Source organism: Cydia strobilella, chromosome 19 (assembly GCF_947568885.1).
Source record: "Cydia strobilella chromosome 19, ilCydStro3.1, whole genome shotgun sequence".
NCBI lineage: Eukaryota > Metazoa > Arthropoda > Insecta > Lepidoptera > Tortricidae > Cydia > Cydia strobilella.
Window position 1 is genome coordinate 13,650,214 of NC_086059.1, and position 21,054 is coordinate 13,671,267.

Genomic DNA, 21,054 nt, shown 5'->3' on the forward strand with positions numbered 1-21,054 from the left:
TTCACACCACTCACGGCTAGACAAACATACGGTCAAACAATCCTATCTTTAAACTAAAACGGGACTTTATCTCGTAGGTACAGTCGCCATCAGATATAATCGGAACACGTCTCTATTGTCAAGGCGTTAAGTGCGTGTTCAGATAGTTTTGAGCACCTCGGCCGCTCCGATATATCTGATGGCGACTGTACAAACAGCAACACTCTTAACTGTCCATCGGTGGACCTTATGTCTATTGTAATAAGGCTTAGGAACTGTCAGTTAACAGTGTGGGTCATGGTATACAATACAAAATTTAAAAATGAAACCATGGACAAATCAAATAAAAATAATCGCCAAAAAAAGTGAGGTTTATGGTTAAAGAAATTTTACTTGTGTCGTTAGGGTCCCCTAGACCCGTATAGTGGGAAGATTAGCTGACTATGGATGAGGTCTTGGTGGCTCAGTTGGCAGAGCGCTGGAGTATCGATCCAGAGGCCGTGAGTTCAAGTCTCACCCAAGGCAGTAATTTTATAACTTTGTTTGTTTCTAAATTGTACTTATAGGTATAGTTAAGATAATATGTATGTTATTAGTGTTATTACCCACCATACGACGACCATATTGTCTTCACTTTCACTTTATTTATCAAACTTCAAAATCGTATTAAAATAGGATCAAAACCGTAACAATTTGTTAAGTCTGAATCAGGCTCCAGGTCTTCACCAACTCCCCTATGCATTGTGCTCCAAAATGAACTCCGGCGCAACTTTCCCGCGCACAATGGCTGACGCATGCGCTCCTGTTTCGGCCGTGGCCAATTGACTCCATATTCAGATGGCACGGTTAAACGGTTTGAATACAACAAACTGGTAGAAAATGAAGGGTACAGGCATCTACAATAATATGTTCCACAAAGAAGGCCGCAAAAATATCTGACACTATCTTATTTGTAGAGCCATAAGAGCCTGTCACGTATTTTTGCGGCCTTCGAAGAGTACATATTGCAGGGAGGTGGTGGTGGCATTGGTGTACACGGCTAAGTAACATGTCTAGTATTTTGTTTTTAAAAAAAAGAGATTTTAATCTCAAAATGTAGAGCTCTCAATGAACAGTTACAGCTTCTGTTACCTCTGTAATCATAAATAGAACTATTTTTTTCTCACTTTAGAAACACCTATACACCGTGTTTTTTTATTTCCGTTAAATTCGACACGTTGCTTGGTTGCTTGGTACATTAATAGAAGCTACCTGGTATATCGCTTTTTGTAAAATTCGAAAAAAAATATTTTTTTCCTTTTTCATACAAAATAAATGAATATTGCATTGTAAAAGGTCCTTTAGATTTACGTAAAAGTTAGTGTGACACATAATGAAAGAAAAGTAGGTAATGTCGGAATTGTCAAACTAACTCACCTCAGTAACCTTCTTGTAGTGAATAGCTATCAATGGATAACTCTTTACTGACGAAACTTAAAAAATAAATAAAATTTGAAGGCAATGAAGAATCTTTTACACAGGCTCAGCAATTAAATTTATTTATTGAATATCTCAAAAACTGTTAGAGTTAAAATACTAGTTTCTTAGAGAAATTAACTTTATATAACCTGAAGAATCTCCCCTTAAAATTAACGGAAATCAAAAATAACACGGTGTATACATAAAAATAATATGGTTAATTTATGTACATCGTTCCTTTCAAATCGCGATAACTCAAAAGTCAAAATCGACGAATCGAATTGTCAGTGACTCGACGATGTCCTTTCCTTGTACCTAGTTTTTTATGGTAGAAGAGCCGGCAGTAAAGTTTCGAACCAACGTGATACCGCGATGAGATGCACAATGGTTTCCCATAAAAGTGATGCTAAGTCCGAATTTGATAGTCTAACTGATGCCATAGCTATTATTGCGGTATCAGATGGGTTAAATGACCCCCCCTTTTTCGCACCGGAAGTGGCTACCTTTTTTGTACTTTCGGCAAGTTCCGCCGTGGAAGACGATCAAATTCGGACTTAGCATCACTTTTATGGGAAACCATTGTGCATCTCATCGCGGTATCACGTTGGTTCGAATCCTTACTGCCGGCTCTCCAACCACTACCCGTCAAATGGTCCATGTCTCTTTACAATCTCTTTACAACTGTCTTCCAAAAAACCGGCCAAGTGCGAAAAGCAACTATTTACTTACAGACTTTTGTTGATCCATTAATACTTAAATGCTTACTTAATACGTTAAAAAATTATCTGATCATTGTTTGGGTTAGGTTTACAAAATGAAATTTGCATCTACGTTTTTTTTAACTATCCGCACCGATAAATACCGATAATTAGAATTTTAATAACAAAACTTCCGTGAGACATAGACATATTAAATAACGGGTCACTCACGTGTTTTAAAATACGTGAGTGACCCGTTATTAATATATTTAATATGATAATTAGAATAATTCCTTCTATTCTATTGGAATAGAAGGAATTATTCTTGTTATTGGTAACTTGGATTTGGAAATCCAAGTTTTGTCGTGGCAAGTTTTGATTAGTGGGCGGCTAAGCGTCTGATACAAGTCTTTATTTGACTTTCATTTCTGATTTCTTGACGATTCATGAGTGGAAATTATTGAGTTTCGATGCTAAATTTTTGCTGTACCATATATTTGTCCGTGGAATAGAATCACGGACCGAAACGATGATATTAATTAACGCTAATTGGTCGTTAACTTTTAAACGATACCCTTGAATCTGATTAATGTGGCAATTGCTCCTGTCCACTGTCCAGTATAATTGTTCGCTTGACAACGTTCGGGTGGCAAATGTCGCGATTATTCATACTCAGGAAGACAACAACACTTAAGTATAGTGTAGATATGAAACGGGTTTATAGGTGTGCGTTTTCTAAATTAATCTTGAAAACTTAAACTATTCTCGCTCCAAACTTTCTCCTACTCTATCTAAATTTACAAAGATGTCCGTCATATTATGGATTTATCCCTAGCTTACGAGTACCTATGTTAGAAACATCTTTAACTAACTTCTGTAAGTCATCTCATAAATAAATCTACTCTGAGTTGGCAGTGGGTAAGCGGAAGCACGGTGGTCAGCACCTGCGCTACAAGGACGTGCTCAAACGGCATCTGAGCGCTTGCGCCATAAACCCTGAGCTTTGGGAGCAGCTTGCTGAAAGAAAGTCATCTTGGCGTTCTACTATCCATAACGGTGTTAAAATGTTTGAAGACAGCGGCCTCACAAGCTTAGACATAAAGCGCTACGGAAAGAGAACCCTAAGCCCTCCTTTTTTTTTTTTTTTTTTATGATGAATAGGCGTTTGACCACGATCCCACCTGATGGTAAGTGATGATGTGGCCTACGTGTACACGTTCAACGCAGCTGGCCAACTTTATTGTCACGCGTGCAATAGAGTATTTATGAGCAAGTTCGGCTTGGCCAGCCACATTAGGGCCCACGCTAGACAACGTCCATAATTTTTATTTGGGGTCGCCGTCATCGAAAACGATGAGGAGGACTATATATATAAATAAATGTCTTATAGTGTTTTTTCTCTTGTTCCAGAGCCAATGTCCATCTAAAATGTCGTCAGCAGGCGCCGTCCTCCTGGAGGCGCGGCCGTTCAGGCCGTTTAAGTCCTCCGAGGAGTACCTTTACGCCATGAAGGAGGATTTGGCTGAGTGGCTGACTATACTCTACCCCGAGCTAAGGATCAATGCTGATAATTTCCTAGACAGATTAGATACTGGCGTCGCTTTGTGTCGGGTAAGTGTCTTAGATTTATATAGATCTCTCTAGTTACTAACACGGGAATTGATTGCGTAATAACCCACGTTTATTTATGGCCTGACGTTTCGAACGTGACGTTACGTTCGTGGTCACAGGCAGACTAGCGAGGAAGTGTATCAACATCTTGCTGTGCGGGTTCCAGTGTCCCGTCCCGTTTGCAAGTCCCGAGTGAAAATCGTGTTAGTTTACATCAATATATCTCTCTAGATTTATTAAATAAATAAGTGGTCTTATTCCTGGCTTTGCGGCCGATAATGAAGGAGGTTTTGGCTGAGTGGCTGACTATCCTCAACCCTGAGCTGAGGATAATTGCTGTCAATTTGATGGATAGATTGGACACAGACGTTGCTTTCATTACTGTCATTAGTGAGTCTATGAAAAACGGTTACGGAATGAAAATAAAAATTTTGGGACACTTTTTTTCTCATATTAGGATCGGAGGTGCTCGTTATTCTGAGTAGAAATAACATAAATAGTCTCAAATCAAACAGAAGTGTAATATACAAGTTGAAATAAAAAGGCCACATGTGCATCTTTCCATATATGATTCTTTTACCTTCCAAGCGATTCGGTTGTGGAATGCTCTGCCGTCGGAGCTAAGACGAGCTAAATCACTCCCCATTTTTAAGGCTCAGCTCAAAATCCACTATCTGTCCCTTCCTCAAACTCGTTAATTATTAGATTCTGTCTGTCTATCTGTATTGTGTGATATGTTTATGTATGTATGTATGAATATATATATATATATATATATATATATATTTATTGTATATATTACATTTATGCATGTATTGATATTGTTATATATTTAGTTGTGCTGATATATTTTTTTTCCTGTACTCGTTCTCCATTTATTTTTGCTACCCTTATACATATTTCTTCCTTGCGCTAATTTCTACTACCTGAAGGTTGTCTGGAAGAGATCGCTTTTAAGCGATAAGACCGCCTGTTGCTGCTCAGTTTTTTATGTTAATTTGCTGTATTTAATCATGTTTCATTGTGCACAATAAAGAATATTATTATTATTATTATTATTATTATTATTATATGAGTCATAAATCAAAGGAAAAAAATCTGTTACGGATGAAAAGAACTGACAAACTTTTACTGACAGCTTTTATGATGACATTTATAGCCGACAAACATTCAAAACAACATGTTTGTTGTTAGTGTATGACACATAAGGAAAATCATGCTTACCATTGTAGTTGTCTGAAATTTACTACGTAGCTATATCATACTATAGGTAAAACTATGAAAACGGATTATATCGCGTATATTGAATTTATAATACATCCCGACTTTTCGAACCCTTTACAGATAAGAAAAATGGGTAAAGGGTTCGACCCGTCGGGATGTATTATAATGATTATAAATTCAATATACGCGATATTATTCGTTTTGATAGTTTTATTTCATGAGTAACTATCGCGGTAACTGAAGACAATATTATATACTTTAGGTACTACTTATATAAATTTAAATAACTTAAGTAACTATTTATTTATAGCAATTAGTTTAATATTTTACCATCTTACTGCTGTACACGACCTTCATTTTGTTTCGACATCGAATTTAGACGAATTTGCTCGAATGCCGATCCAAGTAAAAGGTAACGTCTACAAAAGAGCTGTACGTCCGGCGCTTCTGTATGGTGCAGAATGCTGGCCAATGCGTAAGGAGGAAGAGCACGTAATGCACTGCACAGAAATGCGCATGCTCAGATGGGCAGGAGGAGTGACGCTGATGGACAGGGTCCGGAATAACCATATCCATGGAACGTTCAAGGTTGCACCTATTGCCGAAAAAATGTGCGAGAGCCGACTGCGCTGGTTCGGCCACGTGATGCGAAGAGACGACCACCACATGACTAAGAGAGCCCTAAATGACATTCCTGAAAGTAGAAGGGGCAGAGGTCGCCCCCCTACGACATGGATGAGCACAGTGTCGAAAGATTTGAGGACGATAGGCGCAAGCCCTGACATGACGCAAAACAGAGAAGAATGGCGCAAAATGATACGGAGAGCCGACCCCAAACCCTAGGATATGGGACAAAGGCTAAGATGATGATGATGATGATCGAATTTAGACGAACTTTAGCCCCTAAGGCACAGGTGCTTACCTAGTTTAGGGGTCGAAAGTCTGACCTCTCCATACTGTCATGTTTGTACAAACCCTTGTGTACTTGTTTATTATGTAACGTGCTCCTTATGTACAATAAATATTTTTATTATACTTATACAAATCGAAAAAGTCATACTTATGGTTAAAATACAATAAATTATGTAAAAATATTTTACATTATGTCAATATCCAGGGAGGAAAATGGGGACTACGTGTGTATGGAGAAGCAGTCGTTAACTGCTCTCTTAATATCAGATTCAGAGTTAACATAGTCATAACTTCATAAGCATAGTTAGAGTAAAAGTCTTACAAATCCTTTTTAGGGTTCCGTACCCAAAGGGTAAAAACGGGACCCTATTACTAAGACTCCGCTGTCCGTCTGTCACCAGGCTGTATCTCATCAACCGTGATAGCTAGACAGTTGAAATTTTCACAGATGATGTATTTCTGTTGCCGATATAACAACAAATACTAAAAAGTACGGAACCCTCGGTGCGCGAGTCCGACTCGCACTTGGCCGGTTTTTTTTTATAAATGTTTGTAAATAAATAAATATCGCAACTCCACACTATCATTATCAGTTTATCAATAAAAGCGATAACCAATTAATAGGGACAACCTACCAGTTTATCTCTTAAGGGGCTACCTGAGGTTTTAATCGATTTTTGACAAGTTTTGAATCGTATCTCCTACTTTTGCACTACATATAGAATTATAAGACAAGCGGCTATCGGTTCTTCAATCTTTTATCTCCATTTTTGTCTACCGGATTGTGAAAAAATGAATACTTATTTATTTATGATTGTTTTAAACATTGTCTAAAAAAAAACACTTTTTTCGTATCTTGATTGCTGTGAAAGATCTTACTTATACGAAATCTACATATTTGGGTTCGCCTTAGACGTCTCTAAAAATTTGTCTAAGGTTTTAATTTTAAACTAATTAACACAAAAGTTATGGCCAGAAAACCAGTTTTTTGGCCTAAAATTGTTCAACTTTGATGCCAAATATTTCGAAAACAATGAACTTTGAAGTAAATATGGGATGCTATATTGCTAAAATCCGTTGCTGTTAATATGATAAGCTACAAAAAACATTAGAAAACTAAGGGATTCAAATCGAAGGTAATTGGGGCATGGGATCCCCTTAATGAAACATACTTGTAATCTTATCAATAATATAAATACGATAATATTTTCTTGGCCCCTTTTTCAAGTGGCGCAGCGTAAAGAAATGTCTTAACATCCGCTTGGGTAGTGATCAATTTTACAGTTGAACAGCGGTGTCAGCATGGTTGCATTTTTATCACCTGTCACTATGCCTGTCACTTTCGCACTTACATACTTGTTGGCATGGTGGCAGCCGATAAAAATGCTACCGTGCTAAGCCCGCGGAATCCACCGACGCACCGACTTTAGTGATAAATTTTTTTTTAAAGTTAGTACTTCGATCAAAGTCGTATTAAGTTAACTTTATATAAATATTAACCGTTCAGTCAGAAGCTGATGGTTTCTGAATACTAATTCTATTACAAATGGACTGGGGTAATCCGTATAAATATCATAAATACTAAAGTAACTCTGTCTGTCTGTTACCTCTTCACGCTTAAGAGGCCGGTGTCGATTTTAGTTAGTCGGTGAAATTGTACACCTTTTGTTACCTAATTGGAACAACAAGTACTGGTTTCTATTAGCACGACTTCTTATCTTAACTTTTATGTGATCAATTTTTTGAAAACAGACTCACTAAATTAGTAATGTTTGCTTTTCTGATGGACGTCTAGGTAAACGCGCGTAAAGCACTGATTTTGTCGCTCTTATTTGTAATCGACTCAATTTCAACGTAATTTTCATACTTAAACAATCTACAACATTAATTTGCTGAAACTATTCTTATACATCAATTTGTATAATTGACCACCATAAATTTTTGATGAATTTTTAAAACTGCCCCTTCCTTTCATATATTACCGGTGACGCACGCTCGCGACCTCATTATTTAAAGGCAAGATGAGAAGACGTGCTAATAGAAACCAATACTTGTTATTTAGATATTACGTAACAAAACGTGTATAATTTCAACGACTAAATCTATCAATTTTAAATTTTTGCTCCAAAATCGACTACGGCCTCTTAAAACGGATATAGATTAAATTTGGCATGGACAAAGTCTGAGTACTGAGGAAGGATATAGGATAGTTTTGGATTTTAAATGGAGTTGCGAGTAGAAGCTAGTATTTAATATACTAATAATGACCAGTGAATTTTCCCGTTTGGGTGCAACAACTCCCACGGACACCCGAACTGGTTCAGTACAGATTGGCAAACTGGACGGGTGTTGCATTAGGTGTGCGGGCGCTGGTGAGGTGAACCAGTGTAGTGTGACCTTTATTATCCCTGTCACTCTAATAATAGTTAGGGGATAGGTAGAAAATCGTCTAATTTAATCCAAATTCTTCTAGCTTTTTAAACGACTTCAAAAAAGGAGATTATAAATTCGACTGTATCTTTTTTGTACGTTTGTTACTCCAGATTACTCCAGAACACCGTTATTTCTGAATCGATTTAGAAAATAAGGTTTTTGTTTAAAAGTATATAGTTTCAGATTGGTCCTACACATGTCAAAGTTTAATTATTATTATTTTTTTGACTAGCCCATTATTATAATAAATAATTATAATAATGATTAAATCCGAAAAGTTGCAACCAACTCAGATTGATTGAAGCCTATCTATACCTTAATCTGGAAACGGCGGGGGGTTTGAAACTAGTTTTCTTTAGTAATCAAATTAAGCAATTATAATAACATCCAAGATAATCCGACAGGCGTTTAGCAGAATGTCACTTTGACTCTGACGAAACGAGAAGGTATTTAAATTAGATATGTACCTGTCAATGTGCACCTGGTGGTTGACCAGTTGCAGCGGTGGCAGCATGGTTCCATTTTTATCGCCTGTCACTTTCGCACTTACATACTTGTTAGAATGAGACAGGCATGGTGACAGGTGATTAAAAAAAGATGCGACCGTGCTACAGCCGCTGGCCTCTGTATCTCAGTATTAGGTAATTCTTCATTTACATAAGTAGACGTGACAGATGTTAAGATGTAAAATTTGCTGACAGAAGTTGAAACCAGGAAATTAATATTAGTAGGTTCACCTAAATTTATAGAAATTGTGGTACAAAGGTGAACTTATCCTTATAAGGGATCTCTTCCTCCTAACTTTCGAGTAGATGAGTGGAAAACTCAAATTAAATACATGAATTTTACTCTGATGCTGACGAAACGAGACGTTATTTAAATTAGATATGTACCTGTCAAGGTGCACCTGGCGGCTGACCGGGCTACAGGGTAATAGTGTATTTACGTAAATATGACGGACGTTAAGATGGAAGAAAGTCAGTTCTTTCTTTTCATTGTCTCGTCATAACTCAAATTCGCCCACTAAAAAAATATACATTCCAACTGAAGGGTACACGGAAAGAACATGTCTAGTCACTTAAGTAATATTTTGAGTAATCGCGGTTTTAAAATTTGGAACCATGTCAAAATGTATGGTAATTCAGTGACCAGGTCTTTTTTGACTAAAAAAAAAGTTGTTTTACATATATTATACAGTGGTAGCAAAAGATATAACATCACATTTTTGAAATGAAAATCTCATTTTCCGAAAAAAGTGATGTTCTTTCCGTGTACCCTTCAACTTCTATTTACATAGAACATTCGCAACAATTGCGAAGTCCGCAAGGTCGGGCCGATATGGAAGGCGATAGATACCATCTTTGTTTCGCAACTAAATTACTTTTAAGGTCGCACGCTACTGTTTACTTTGGGTTTACATGTGTCAATAGAAATTGACAAATTGTGACGTTTTCAATCAAGTTTGGGGAGTGTTTCTACAGTGTGACAGGGAAAATGGGAAATCCCGAAACTAATCGGTAGATAAAAACTAATCATGCATACCATCGTCTAGGGCCGGGTATGGCCCGCGAACTCTAAACCTTCCTCAAGAATGACTCTATTGACAGGTGAAAACCGCATGAAAATCCGTTCAGTAGTTTTTGAGTTTTTCGCCACATACATACATACAGACAGACGCGGCGGAGGACTTTGTTTTATAAAAGTGATACGTCATACGAGTAAGTATACAATTGTGTCATTTTCAATCAAAAGGTACCACATTGTCGCTTACCATAAGGACGAAATTGGATTGTATCTTTATACGAATAACCTGTGAGAGCGTCCTTATGGCAAGCGACAATGTGGTACCTTTTGATTGAAAATGACACAATTGTATACTTACTCGTATGACGTATCACTTTTATAAAACAAAGTCCTGCGCCGCGTCTGTCTGTATGTATGTATGTGGCGATAAACTCAAAAACTACTGAACGGATTTTCATGCGGTTTTCACCTGTCAATAGAGTCATTCTTGAGGAAGGTTCAGAGTTTGCGGGTCTTACCGGGCCCTAGACGATGGTATGCACGATTAGTTATTATCTACCGATTAGTTTCGGGATTTCCCATTATCCCTGTCACACTGTACAAACACTCCGGCCCTGAACTTGTAAATGTCTCACACATCAAATACAGACGTACATTCCGCCGGATAGGCGCAGTATTCCTACGAGTATACAGTATCGTATCGTATACACATATCTGTGAGTCATGTTACGCTGAAACCGGCGAAATGTGGCCTGGCTATCTGGCTATCTTTGTGTCAATATTTAAAATGTGGATTAGTAGAATAATATATAAAAAAAAGAGTGGGTAAAATAGCTATTTATGCAACAAGTGCGGAAATCATCTTTACGCACGTGTATCATACAATGTTTTACTATGCATTGTGCGAGTAAATAAAAAAACATATCATGGCAAATAAGTTTAATTATTAAAAGGAGTGTTTTAAATCGACACGAGTTGCAAATTACCTATTCGCATGTGTATCGTACAACATTTTACAGTACATATGGCCCTTTAAACTTTCGACATATGCACGAAAAGTGCTCTTTTCCGCACTAGTGCGAGAAAGTAGCACCATATGTACTGTAAAAAAAATTGAAAACAAAAAGCACTAGTGCGGAAAAGTAGTACTTTCCGCATGATATGGCTCCGTATGAAACGCACTTTTCGAGCACATTAAAAAGTATTCTAAATTTAAAACGAAGAGATGATGATCAAACTACAATATTATAAAATTAAAACTAACCTAGTAAACCTAAACTGTATAACCTTATATAAAAACTTAATAATAACAAACTAGTCCCGTCAAAAATTACCTTTCAAGTCCCGAACTGTTCCCTACCTGGCCCAAATGTTCCAAATATGCCAGGTAAGATCCAGCCCGGGGGTGGACCAGGTAAGATCCAGCCCGGGGGAATTTAAAACGACGCTGAATAAGGCATGCTTTCCCACTGAGACAGTGATGAAAGGAGACGTGCGGGAATCAAGCTATATGTTGTAATCCAGCGGAGCAGAGAAGAGAACCAATGGTGTTTATTGATTCCCGTACGTCTTTTCTCATCTCCACCTCAGTGAAAAAGCAGCCTTGTCTATACACCTATCACCTAACCTATAGGTGATTTGATTTCCTCGAAAATTTGGTGCGATATTTAACCTATTTCATTGATATTTGGTAGCAATATAGGGGGAACCTGAATCGTTTAACCACGCTTTTTGGAGGTCATAAGGAGCAAAAAATAATATAGGACTTAGGTTAGAACGTTTACAACTATCTATAAGACTTGTATTTTGTTTTAAATTTATTGTTTTTACTAATCGAATCTCTGCTGATAGATTGAAATACTTTTGTTAGATTTAATTATAAAAAAATATGTTCACACTTCGAACATCCAGGCTTTCAAATATAGTATTTTCGTTTAGATATTTCGAAATAGCTGTTAGGAATGACGAAAGCCTTCAGTCGGAGCGAGTGTCTCGGATTAGCATAACTGAGCATATCATTAAACACCCTGTAATTATAGCGACTTAGCGCCCGGCGCGGGCGCCGATATGCAGAATAGAACAGAGTTTACACTCAACTTAAGATCAGTTATTTAGTATTAGCGTCTGCCCGCGTCGCGTCTGCTGCGTTGTCGTTGGGTGGACGACATTCGGAAGACTGCGGGTCACTTCTGGATGAGATTGGCTCAGGACCGGGATAAGTGGCGTACGCGAGGAGAGGCCTATGCTCAGCAGTGGGCGATAGAAGGCTGATATGATGATGATGATGGATGATGAACGTCTGCCCGCGATTTTGTTTGCGTGGAATGCTGATGATCGAAAACAACTATGCAATGTCCTTCCCCGGGGCTCAAACTGTGTCCCTACCAAATTTCATGTAAATAGGTTTAAGGGTGAAGAGGCACCAGATAGAGTAGATAGACAGACAGACTGGCAGAGTTTCTTTAACATTTATAATATTAACAGGGATAGAAATGCAGCAATAATTCTAATAGCCGTATGCGCACCTGCTGCGCTTTCATTAACGATATGGGACAGATTAGTTATTTTAATTTGACAGTTTATTATTTCAAATAAAGTAAAAACAATAGTTTTTTTTGGGCAGTCGTGTAAAAATTGGGCCCACAGTAGTTTCCGTTTTTACCACATAATTTAATTTCATATTTCACTACTAGGAACTGCGCTAACATCACAGCCATACATTTATGTTTGGCATCAATGAAAGATAAGGCCTCAGACATGATTTTATTCAGGTCCACTATCGATGCCATGCTAAAACCTAAGATATGAATCAAGGACATTAAAAAAACATTAAAAAACTGAGGCCCTAAAATCGAAACTCAAGGTTTGCCAGCGAGCTATGGAGCGTAGTATATTAGGTGTTCGTAGAACTAATCGAATCAGAAACACGGAACTACGCTCCAGAACTAGAGTTGCAGATGTAGGCGTCAAGACCGCTAAGCTTAAGTGGGACTGGGCGGGACATGTCTGTCGCATGCACCCGGAAAGGTGGGCCAAAATGGTTACTGAGTGAGACCCACGGAGCACCATAGACGGTGCAGGCCGGGGTTCAGGCAGACCAAAAAGGAGATGGCGGGACGACTTGAACGCATTCTACCCCAAATGGTGGGAAAATGCCGATGACAGGGTCGAGTGGAGAAAACGAAGGGAGGCCTTTGCCCAGCAGTGGGACACCAAAGTAGGCTAATAAAAAAAATAAAAAAAATAGGTATGATATTGTTAGGAGGCATCCATCCAAGCACTTTAAGCATTTTGACATTGACATTCGCTTTTTGCCCATTCTGTCTTTCAAGGATTGTACTTTTATCGCATATCCATTGCACCCATTATTCGAGTATTAAACCTATTACACATATAGAACTGTATACATAGACATACTATATACAAGTAGTTATAGACGCGCCACCGAGCGAGCGATAAGAGAAATAATATTCATAAAAAATTGGGGCAGCATAGGATTTTTCTCTGTCACTCTTATAAATTTCGGTATTTCGCCATCTCCTACCTATGATGCCACCCGGTCGGTGATAAGGACAAAGAATGGCACTATTTTCTCTTTCCTCTTATAAGATCTTTCTAATCGCAATAAGATCTTTCTCTATCAAAGAGTGTCAGTGTCAGGCTCTTGACTGTATACTGTATACAACATGCCCTACAGGGGGCACAGAAGTAGAAGTAGTCAGAGAAGGTTTATAAAAGTGCGCTACCTGTAATACTACTCTATGATATAGGCGCCGGCGCATGATTTATTAATTTTACTGAATAAAATAATAATTACCGATAGATTCGCTCTTTATGACTATTGTGAGGCCTTGCTTTGTGAAATAATTAGCCTCATGCATGAAGTTTATATTTGAACGAAATATGTTTTATTCGGATGTTTGTTACCGTTATATCATGTTACAAATGCATTTCCGTTTATAAATTACCATTTAATTACTTAAAATTATAAATAAAAAGTACAAAAATTTGCCCGCGAAAAGCTAGTGAGCGAAACGCTCGAAACTCCACGTGACGTCACGCGTTCGACAGATTAGTGTCATTAGTAGCAAACGTCAGTTGGGCCGCCCAACGTGTGACGTCATCACGCTCTGTCGAATTCGCGCCAAAAATTATGAGCGTTTCAACCGCTCAAAAATTTTCAACATTTTAAATATTTTTTAATAAAATAATGTTAAGGTTAACAAAAGTATTTTTATCATTTCCGGTGTTCCAACGATATAAATTATGAATCCAAAAATAAAAATAAATTCATGCATGTAGCTAATTGGTGGGATTAACTTCTTGTAAAAATGACACAATAATTAGCTTGTTATGATTTATTGAGTGTTTTTATAAGCAGTTATGTAATTTGTAATGTTACTTTGGTGTGTAACTTTTAAAACAAACAATTTATGTAAAAGCGTAAACTATATTTTTTGTGATTCTTTATCAGGTAAAGAAATTACGATTTTCGTTTTTCACCGTAGGCCCTCTGGATTCAAACCCACAGCCTTTTCCATATCGCATATCGCACGTCACATGCCTGCGCCGGCGCCTCCGCCCACGGTAGATGCCGATAGATCGCCGACCGCCCCCGATCGGCTCCGATCAAGGTCGATTGGTAATTCGAATAATCTTAACAGGCCAACTCGAGTTTTAGTTGTTCGATTTGTTTCCGATATGATGGCGATCTGTCAGTGTCAAGAGTGACATTTCTTTAACCAAAAATGACAATTTTGACACTGACGGATCAGTATCATATCGGAAACAGAAAAATTGGAGTTTAGTTTTGTTTAGTTTTTATGGTTCCGTACCCAAAGGGTAAAGACCCTATTACTAAGACTACACTGTCCGTCTGTCCGTCTGTCCGTCTGCCTGTCTGTCCGTCTGTCTGTCACCAGGCTGTATCTCATGAACCGTGATAGCTAAACAGTTGAAATTTTCACAGATGATGTATTTCTGTTGCCGCTATAACAAACATTAAAAAGTACGGAACCCTCGGTGCGAGAGTCCGACTCGCACTTGGCCGATTTTTTAACCGGTATAACTTTGCGTTGCCCGTTTACCCATGCGACAAAGTTTAAAATATTGCCAATGACAAGTAGCCTTACCACGAGTTTGACACTGGCAACTGGCATATTCGCTAACGTCTGCGTAGTTTACTTTCTATAGATCTCGCTCGCACTAATATGCCAGTACGAGCGAGATGCATGTAAGTTACGCACATCGCACACGCTAGCGCTAACGCTAAAGATTATGTTGGTATTACGCAAATTGTATCTGTTTATTTATCTATGTAAATGCGTAGGTAAACATGTTTTTTTTATCGTATCGCTATGATAAACTAATGTTTATCAAATGAGTGACACTGGAAACCACAGATAATATTGAAGTACCTACTGTGTTAGATTGATATGATTGAAAAATAGCAGGCAGGTGAAACGGGTCACTATATAAATATTCATATACAAAGTGGCTCGTTTTCATTACTATTTATACATTACATTACTTTTACATTACTAAGATAAGGTAACACAAGGTTGGTGACACATCTATGAAATCAGCTTGTATTAGGTTTACAAATTTGTGATGTTTTAAATTATTTGAGGGCCTCAAATTGAGCGAGGTCGTGTATTGCCGTGAGTTTAGTTACATATATTTTACATTTGCCCGGAAATCGTATGTATAGTACCGTTCCGACTAATGATCTGAAGATTCTTTATTTTTACGTCTTTCTCGCTCATTATAATACATATTTGCATATAAAGTAGAAAAAAAGATCCGTTTATTTTATATTAAGTACGGTGCATGTTGCCGCCAAAGGCTTAATCTATATAATATCATAGAGTAACTTATACGGAGTTATTACGGAGTTATATCTATCTTTGATAATGTATATACACGGTGTAACATGAGGAAACCGAATAACTTTAACGGCGTATTCCTGATCATATTTAAAGACTAAAATGTCCTATAAACTTTTCTGTAATTCGCCTAGTTTCAGAATTAATACCAATAAAAAAAACAAGTTTTTATTGTTACATAGTGCAAAACACATTTTTGATAGCGCTGTTGTCACTATGGGACGTAGTCTAAGTATCCTTATTGATAGATGTCAAAAAGTGACAAGTAACACTTTGTAAAAACTAGGTTTTACGGAAAAAAAGTAAAAGTCCGCTTTAAGTGATAAGTTTACCAATAATATTTACTTTTTATGTACAAATAAATTGAAAAAAATCGAGAAAAAAAAACATTTTTTTTTTTTGCGAATTTGACCTAAACTTATTACATTTTTTCCTGCTTTTGGCCTCAGAAAAGCGTGGTTAAAATCTTTCGGTTTCCTCGTGAACACCTTGTTTACATTCGTCCACCCAACGAGCCAACGGACGCCAGGGGCATTGCATTATAAAACGACAAGGTATTAATTATTTTATTATACCTACCTAGATACCAGATATTCGCAATGAATCGCACGAATTCAAATGCAAATGCGAATATTCGTGACATCCCTAGTGCCACAGGTGCGCGATTTGGATTCAGCGACGAAAGTTTTAATATTCCGCGCTGGTTGTGGGATATCCGCAGCTGATTTGACCTAGCTGGAGTGTATTTAACGTAACAGTAGTGATATAATATTTATTTTATTTATTTATTAGCAACAATATATTTACACAGCATTACAGACAAGACAATACACCGAGAAATTAAACATTACAAAAATAACAGTATACAAAACACATAAAAAGTAACAGGACAAAATATAGGTGATATTAAACACGTACACCGTACACAAGTACTGGACAGCCTGTCATCCATCGACTCACAAAACCTTAGACATTCACGAGAACACGACGACTCACGAAAGTCACGAATATAAGAGAATAAAAAAACAATTCCTTGCCTAAAAATAGGTGGTATTATACGGAATAATTTCAAACCAAGGAATAACTTCGAAGAGTAACATATTATTGCAGGTGACTGTACTTCATAGTAATCTTTTTTTTTTTTTTTTTTTTTTTTTTTTTTTTTTCAATTTAGGCATTAACATAATGCACCTACGAAAGTCAAAAAAGTACAGTTGTACAAAATTAAAATTAAACATTCATCCAAATAATCACAAATCACAACATACATTACAATTTACATACTTAGAAAATACAGAATTATTAATAAAATCAATTTCAATTACCTATTTAACAAATTAAATATTTCAATCAGTACACAAAATATATAACAGAATTATAAATAAAATCAATTTCAATTATTTGCCCTTAGACTACTTGGTTTGTCACTTAAGTTAATTTTCCATACATCCCGATCTGTGATATAGTCCTTAACTCTATAATATGCCCTTGCAATCAGTGCTCGTTTTACAACGGTTTTAAATTTTGCATCCGTGAGCTCACAAATTTCTAAAGGAATTTTGTTGAAATTTGAATTTATAACCGGAGTAGGATAAAGCCTCAAGGGGCCTACTGACTGTCAGTCCGCCGGACGATATCCGCCTGCCAGTTGTTCGGAACTGTCAATTTTTTCATCTAACTGACAGGCCGATATCGTCCGGCGCTAAAAAGAACATACAGAAAGTAAAGTGTCACGAAATGGCCCCATCTCAGCATGTTGCTGGCGACTTCCAGCGCTGTTCTTTCAATGAGACCATCAAGTGAGAATAATCACGGAAGGTCCTAACGTAAGACCGTAGGTAGCGTATAAGACTTATCATTGGCCTTCTTTTGATTCATGCTAAATGCGACACTCCTTATATGTTTTGTCTCATAATATTACGTACTTTTTGAAGAATGTGTTGCCCGGTTTCCACCATTGTCCGCCATTGTTATGGGAATCGCCTGATTTATTTATGATTCGTGGACTGGGACGAGCCGGAATGACAATCAGTTCGTGGTTTGTGTCAACAATGTTAAGGTACTTTATGGGAAAATTACATATTACGTACTTACATAGGTTTTTTGATATAAACAAGAACGCATTAGAGTAGTAATGAGTCGCAAATACGAACTACTAAAGTATAGAAACCCTTCATACTTAGGCTGCCTATCTACTCAGGTGGAGATGAGAGGAGACGTGTAAGTATCAACCAATATGTTGTAATCTCTTCTCTGCTCCGCTGGGTTACTACAACCAAATACTATCGGATTCCGGTTAATTGCCTTACGTTTCCTTATTCGGATTAGTCCGGGTACGTCACGATATTTTCGTTTCGAAAAACTCATTGGTACGAGACGGGGTTTGAAATATGTATGGTATGTCACCTAGGTAAGGGTCGTAGCTGAACTCGGAATGTCATACATATCAAAGTGGTTAAGGATGAACCTTCTAACATTAAACACAAATAAGACAAAATATGTTTGTTTCAGCATCTCACAGCCGACTTCTCCTCTAATAGATTTAAAAATTCACTCTTGTCAGCAATCTAATTTTTGTACATGCAACTGTCCAACTATTGAAAAAGTCTCTGAAACAAAATATTTGGGTGTACAACTAGATGAGCATTTAAATTGGTATTCTCACCTTGACCAAGTAATCGGTAGAGTCAGAAAATTGCTTTGGATCTTTAAGTCGCTAAGGCACATTGCACCAGGTAAAACAAATCTTACAAAGCCTCGCAACATCTTAAACGAAATCTATATCTCCCTGGTGCAATCTGTCTTATTGTACTGCATATCGGTCTGGGGTGGTGCAGCGAAAAGTCGCTTCATCTATCTGGAAAGAGCTCAACGTGGACTCAAAAGTGATGTACTTCAAAAAAATATTATATCCTACTGAACTACTTTATCAAACCAGTGATCTTCTATCGGTAAGAAAATTATATGTTCTGCAAACAATATTAAAAAAACACAAATTGATACCCTACAACCCTAATTATAAAACCAAAAGAAAAATGATAAATGTAGCTGCTTCTTTAAGTACGAGAACTTACTTTGCAAGATCTTAGTTTAATTCAAAGTCGTCCTACCTTTATAATAAAATTAACAGAGAATTAGATATCCATTCAAAAACATATCACGAATGTAAATTATATCTCACTAAATGGCTTAAAGCTAAAACCTACGAAGATACGAAGAAACAGAGAAGCTGCTAAAATCAGAGTACTAGAATACACTCAATCTCTCTCTCTCACTCACACACACACACACACACACACACGCACGCACACGCACACACACACCACACACACACAACACACAACACACACACACACACACACACACACACACACACACACACACACACACACACACACACACACACACACACACACACACACACACACATACACACGTCTCAGTTGATATTCACACCCCTGTCGTACACAAGCCTGTGTTATAATGCCTGTCTTAGAATTAAGTTACTAGAAATTTTGTAAAAAAAAAAAAAAACTCGGATGTATAATCACCACTATTTCTTAGTTATTAGTTATGGTACCATTGGTACCTCAAGCTTATAAAAAATGTAAAAAAAAAATAATGTATTATTTATAAACCTAGGGAAGAGCGGTGCCTCCCAACACAAGCATTGTTTTGCTTACCGGGCGGCTCCATCCCCTGTATCACAAAAATGTAAATTATTATAAAACAAAGAATTTTGTATTTGTATTTGTATTTTTTGTATGTATGTAGATACAATATTACTCTTACGGTTTGCTGTTATAAGATCTATCTCTAGAATTATTGTTTTCTTCAACTTGTATGTGCTTTTATTTCGTCTTATCTTACATGTCAACAATTCTGTATGTCCATAAAAGCCTGGAGCGAGGAAGCGCTGGTAGTCTAGCGGTAAAAGCGTGCGACTTGCAATCCGGAGGTCGCGGGTTCAAACCCCGGCTCTGTACGAAATATCATTTGATATTTACCAGTCGCTTTTCGGTGAAGGAAAACATCGTGAGGAAACCGGACTAATCCCAATAAGGCCTAGTTTCCCCTCTGGGTTGAAAGGTTAGATGGCAGTCGCTTTCGTAAAAACTAGTGCCCACGTTAATTCCTGGGATTAGTTGCCAAGCGGACCCCAGGCTTTCATGAGCCGTGGCAAAATGCCGGGACAACGCGAGGAAGGGAATATTGTATGTCCGTAAGATATTGCATTGACTTATTACGATCATAACAGTGTACCGACTTGACATTTCAACCGCTAATTATAAATAACTGGACACTTCCTCCTGGTTATTTATGAGTTCACTAATAATACGTGATAACTACTGTATGCGTATGCGCATATATTAAATTCGTATAATATTAAAGCAATTAAAAGGTGTGAAATATTTACAACGTATAAAAAGATATTAACAGAGATATCGTTAAACTTTTAACCCCCCTTTGTCTCACTTAGGGCCACTTGCACCATTCCACTAACCCGGGGTTAACCCCGTTAACCTAGTGTCACATTGTACTGGTAACCACGGTAACTCTAGGTTTAACCGGTTAACCACGGGTTAGTGCATGGGATGGTGCAAGTGGCGCTTAGAGGATGAGATTTGTGAGATGCAAGATATCCTATGAAACTTAATCAAATATTAAATTTACGTATTTTGAAATCGAAGACTGCCAAAGTCTACGTCGGTCAAACAACTCGTGCTCTCGTTGAAGCTCCTCGTTATGTAGCTAAAACAAAATAGTAAGTGCCTCATTTTAATATTTTTTATTAAATAAGATAAATAACCGCCACTTGTACCATCCCAATAACCCGGGGTAACCGGTTAAACCGTTAACCCAGTGTCACATTGTACTGGTAACCATGGTAAATCTAGGTTTAACTGGTTAACCCCGGGTTAGTAAATGGTGCAAGTGGTCCTAATACTAATAAATGCACAAATGCAGTATGCGTAAACAAGTATCCCTGAGCTACGGCATAATTCGTGCGCAGTGACATTTATCGTCGCCTTTGAACTTTACATGCGCGTTCGTCGTTTAGTTAACCAGCTTTATTTATTGATATCACTTTATTAAATTATCTTACACGATTAGCACTCCTGCGGAGGTCGCGGTTCGAGTCCGGCTTGTGACAATCAGTTTTTGGAAGTTTTGGGAAGAAAATATCATGAAAAATGTATCGGTTCTAAAATAAATCCAAAAACTATAATTTTACTTTAGGAAGGAGAAGAGAAAGGAAAATGTGGAGATATTTTTAGGCACAAAATATTATCTGTGTCTTCATGCTCTTATGTCGGAAAATTCAGAAA

General features: G+C 37.4%; 1 protein-coding gene across 1 annotated transcript in view; it reads left to right on the plus strand.

Annotated features, from left to right (window-relative positions):
* LOC134749909 (GAS2-like protein pickled eggs) overlaps positions 1-21,054 on the plus strand; it is a 141,057-nt gene that overhangs the window by 19,466 nt on the left and 100,537 nt on the right. Inside the window, exon 2 of the mRNA XM_063684918.1 lies at positions 3,546-3,746. Within this exon, the coding sequence (XP_063540988.1) occupies positions 3,564-3,746 (183 nt within the window). The 5' untranslated portion in view covers positions 3,546-3,563. The remainder of the gene's footprint in view (positions 1-3,545; positions 3,747-21,054) is intronic.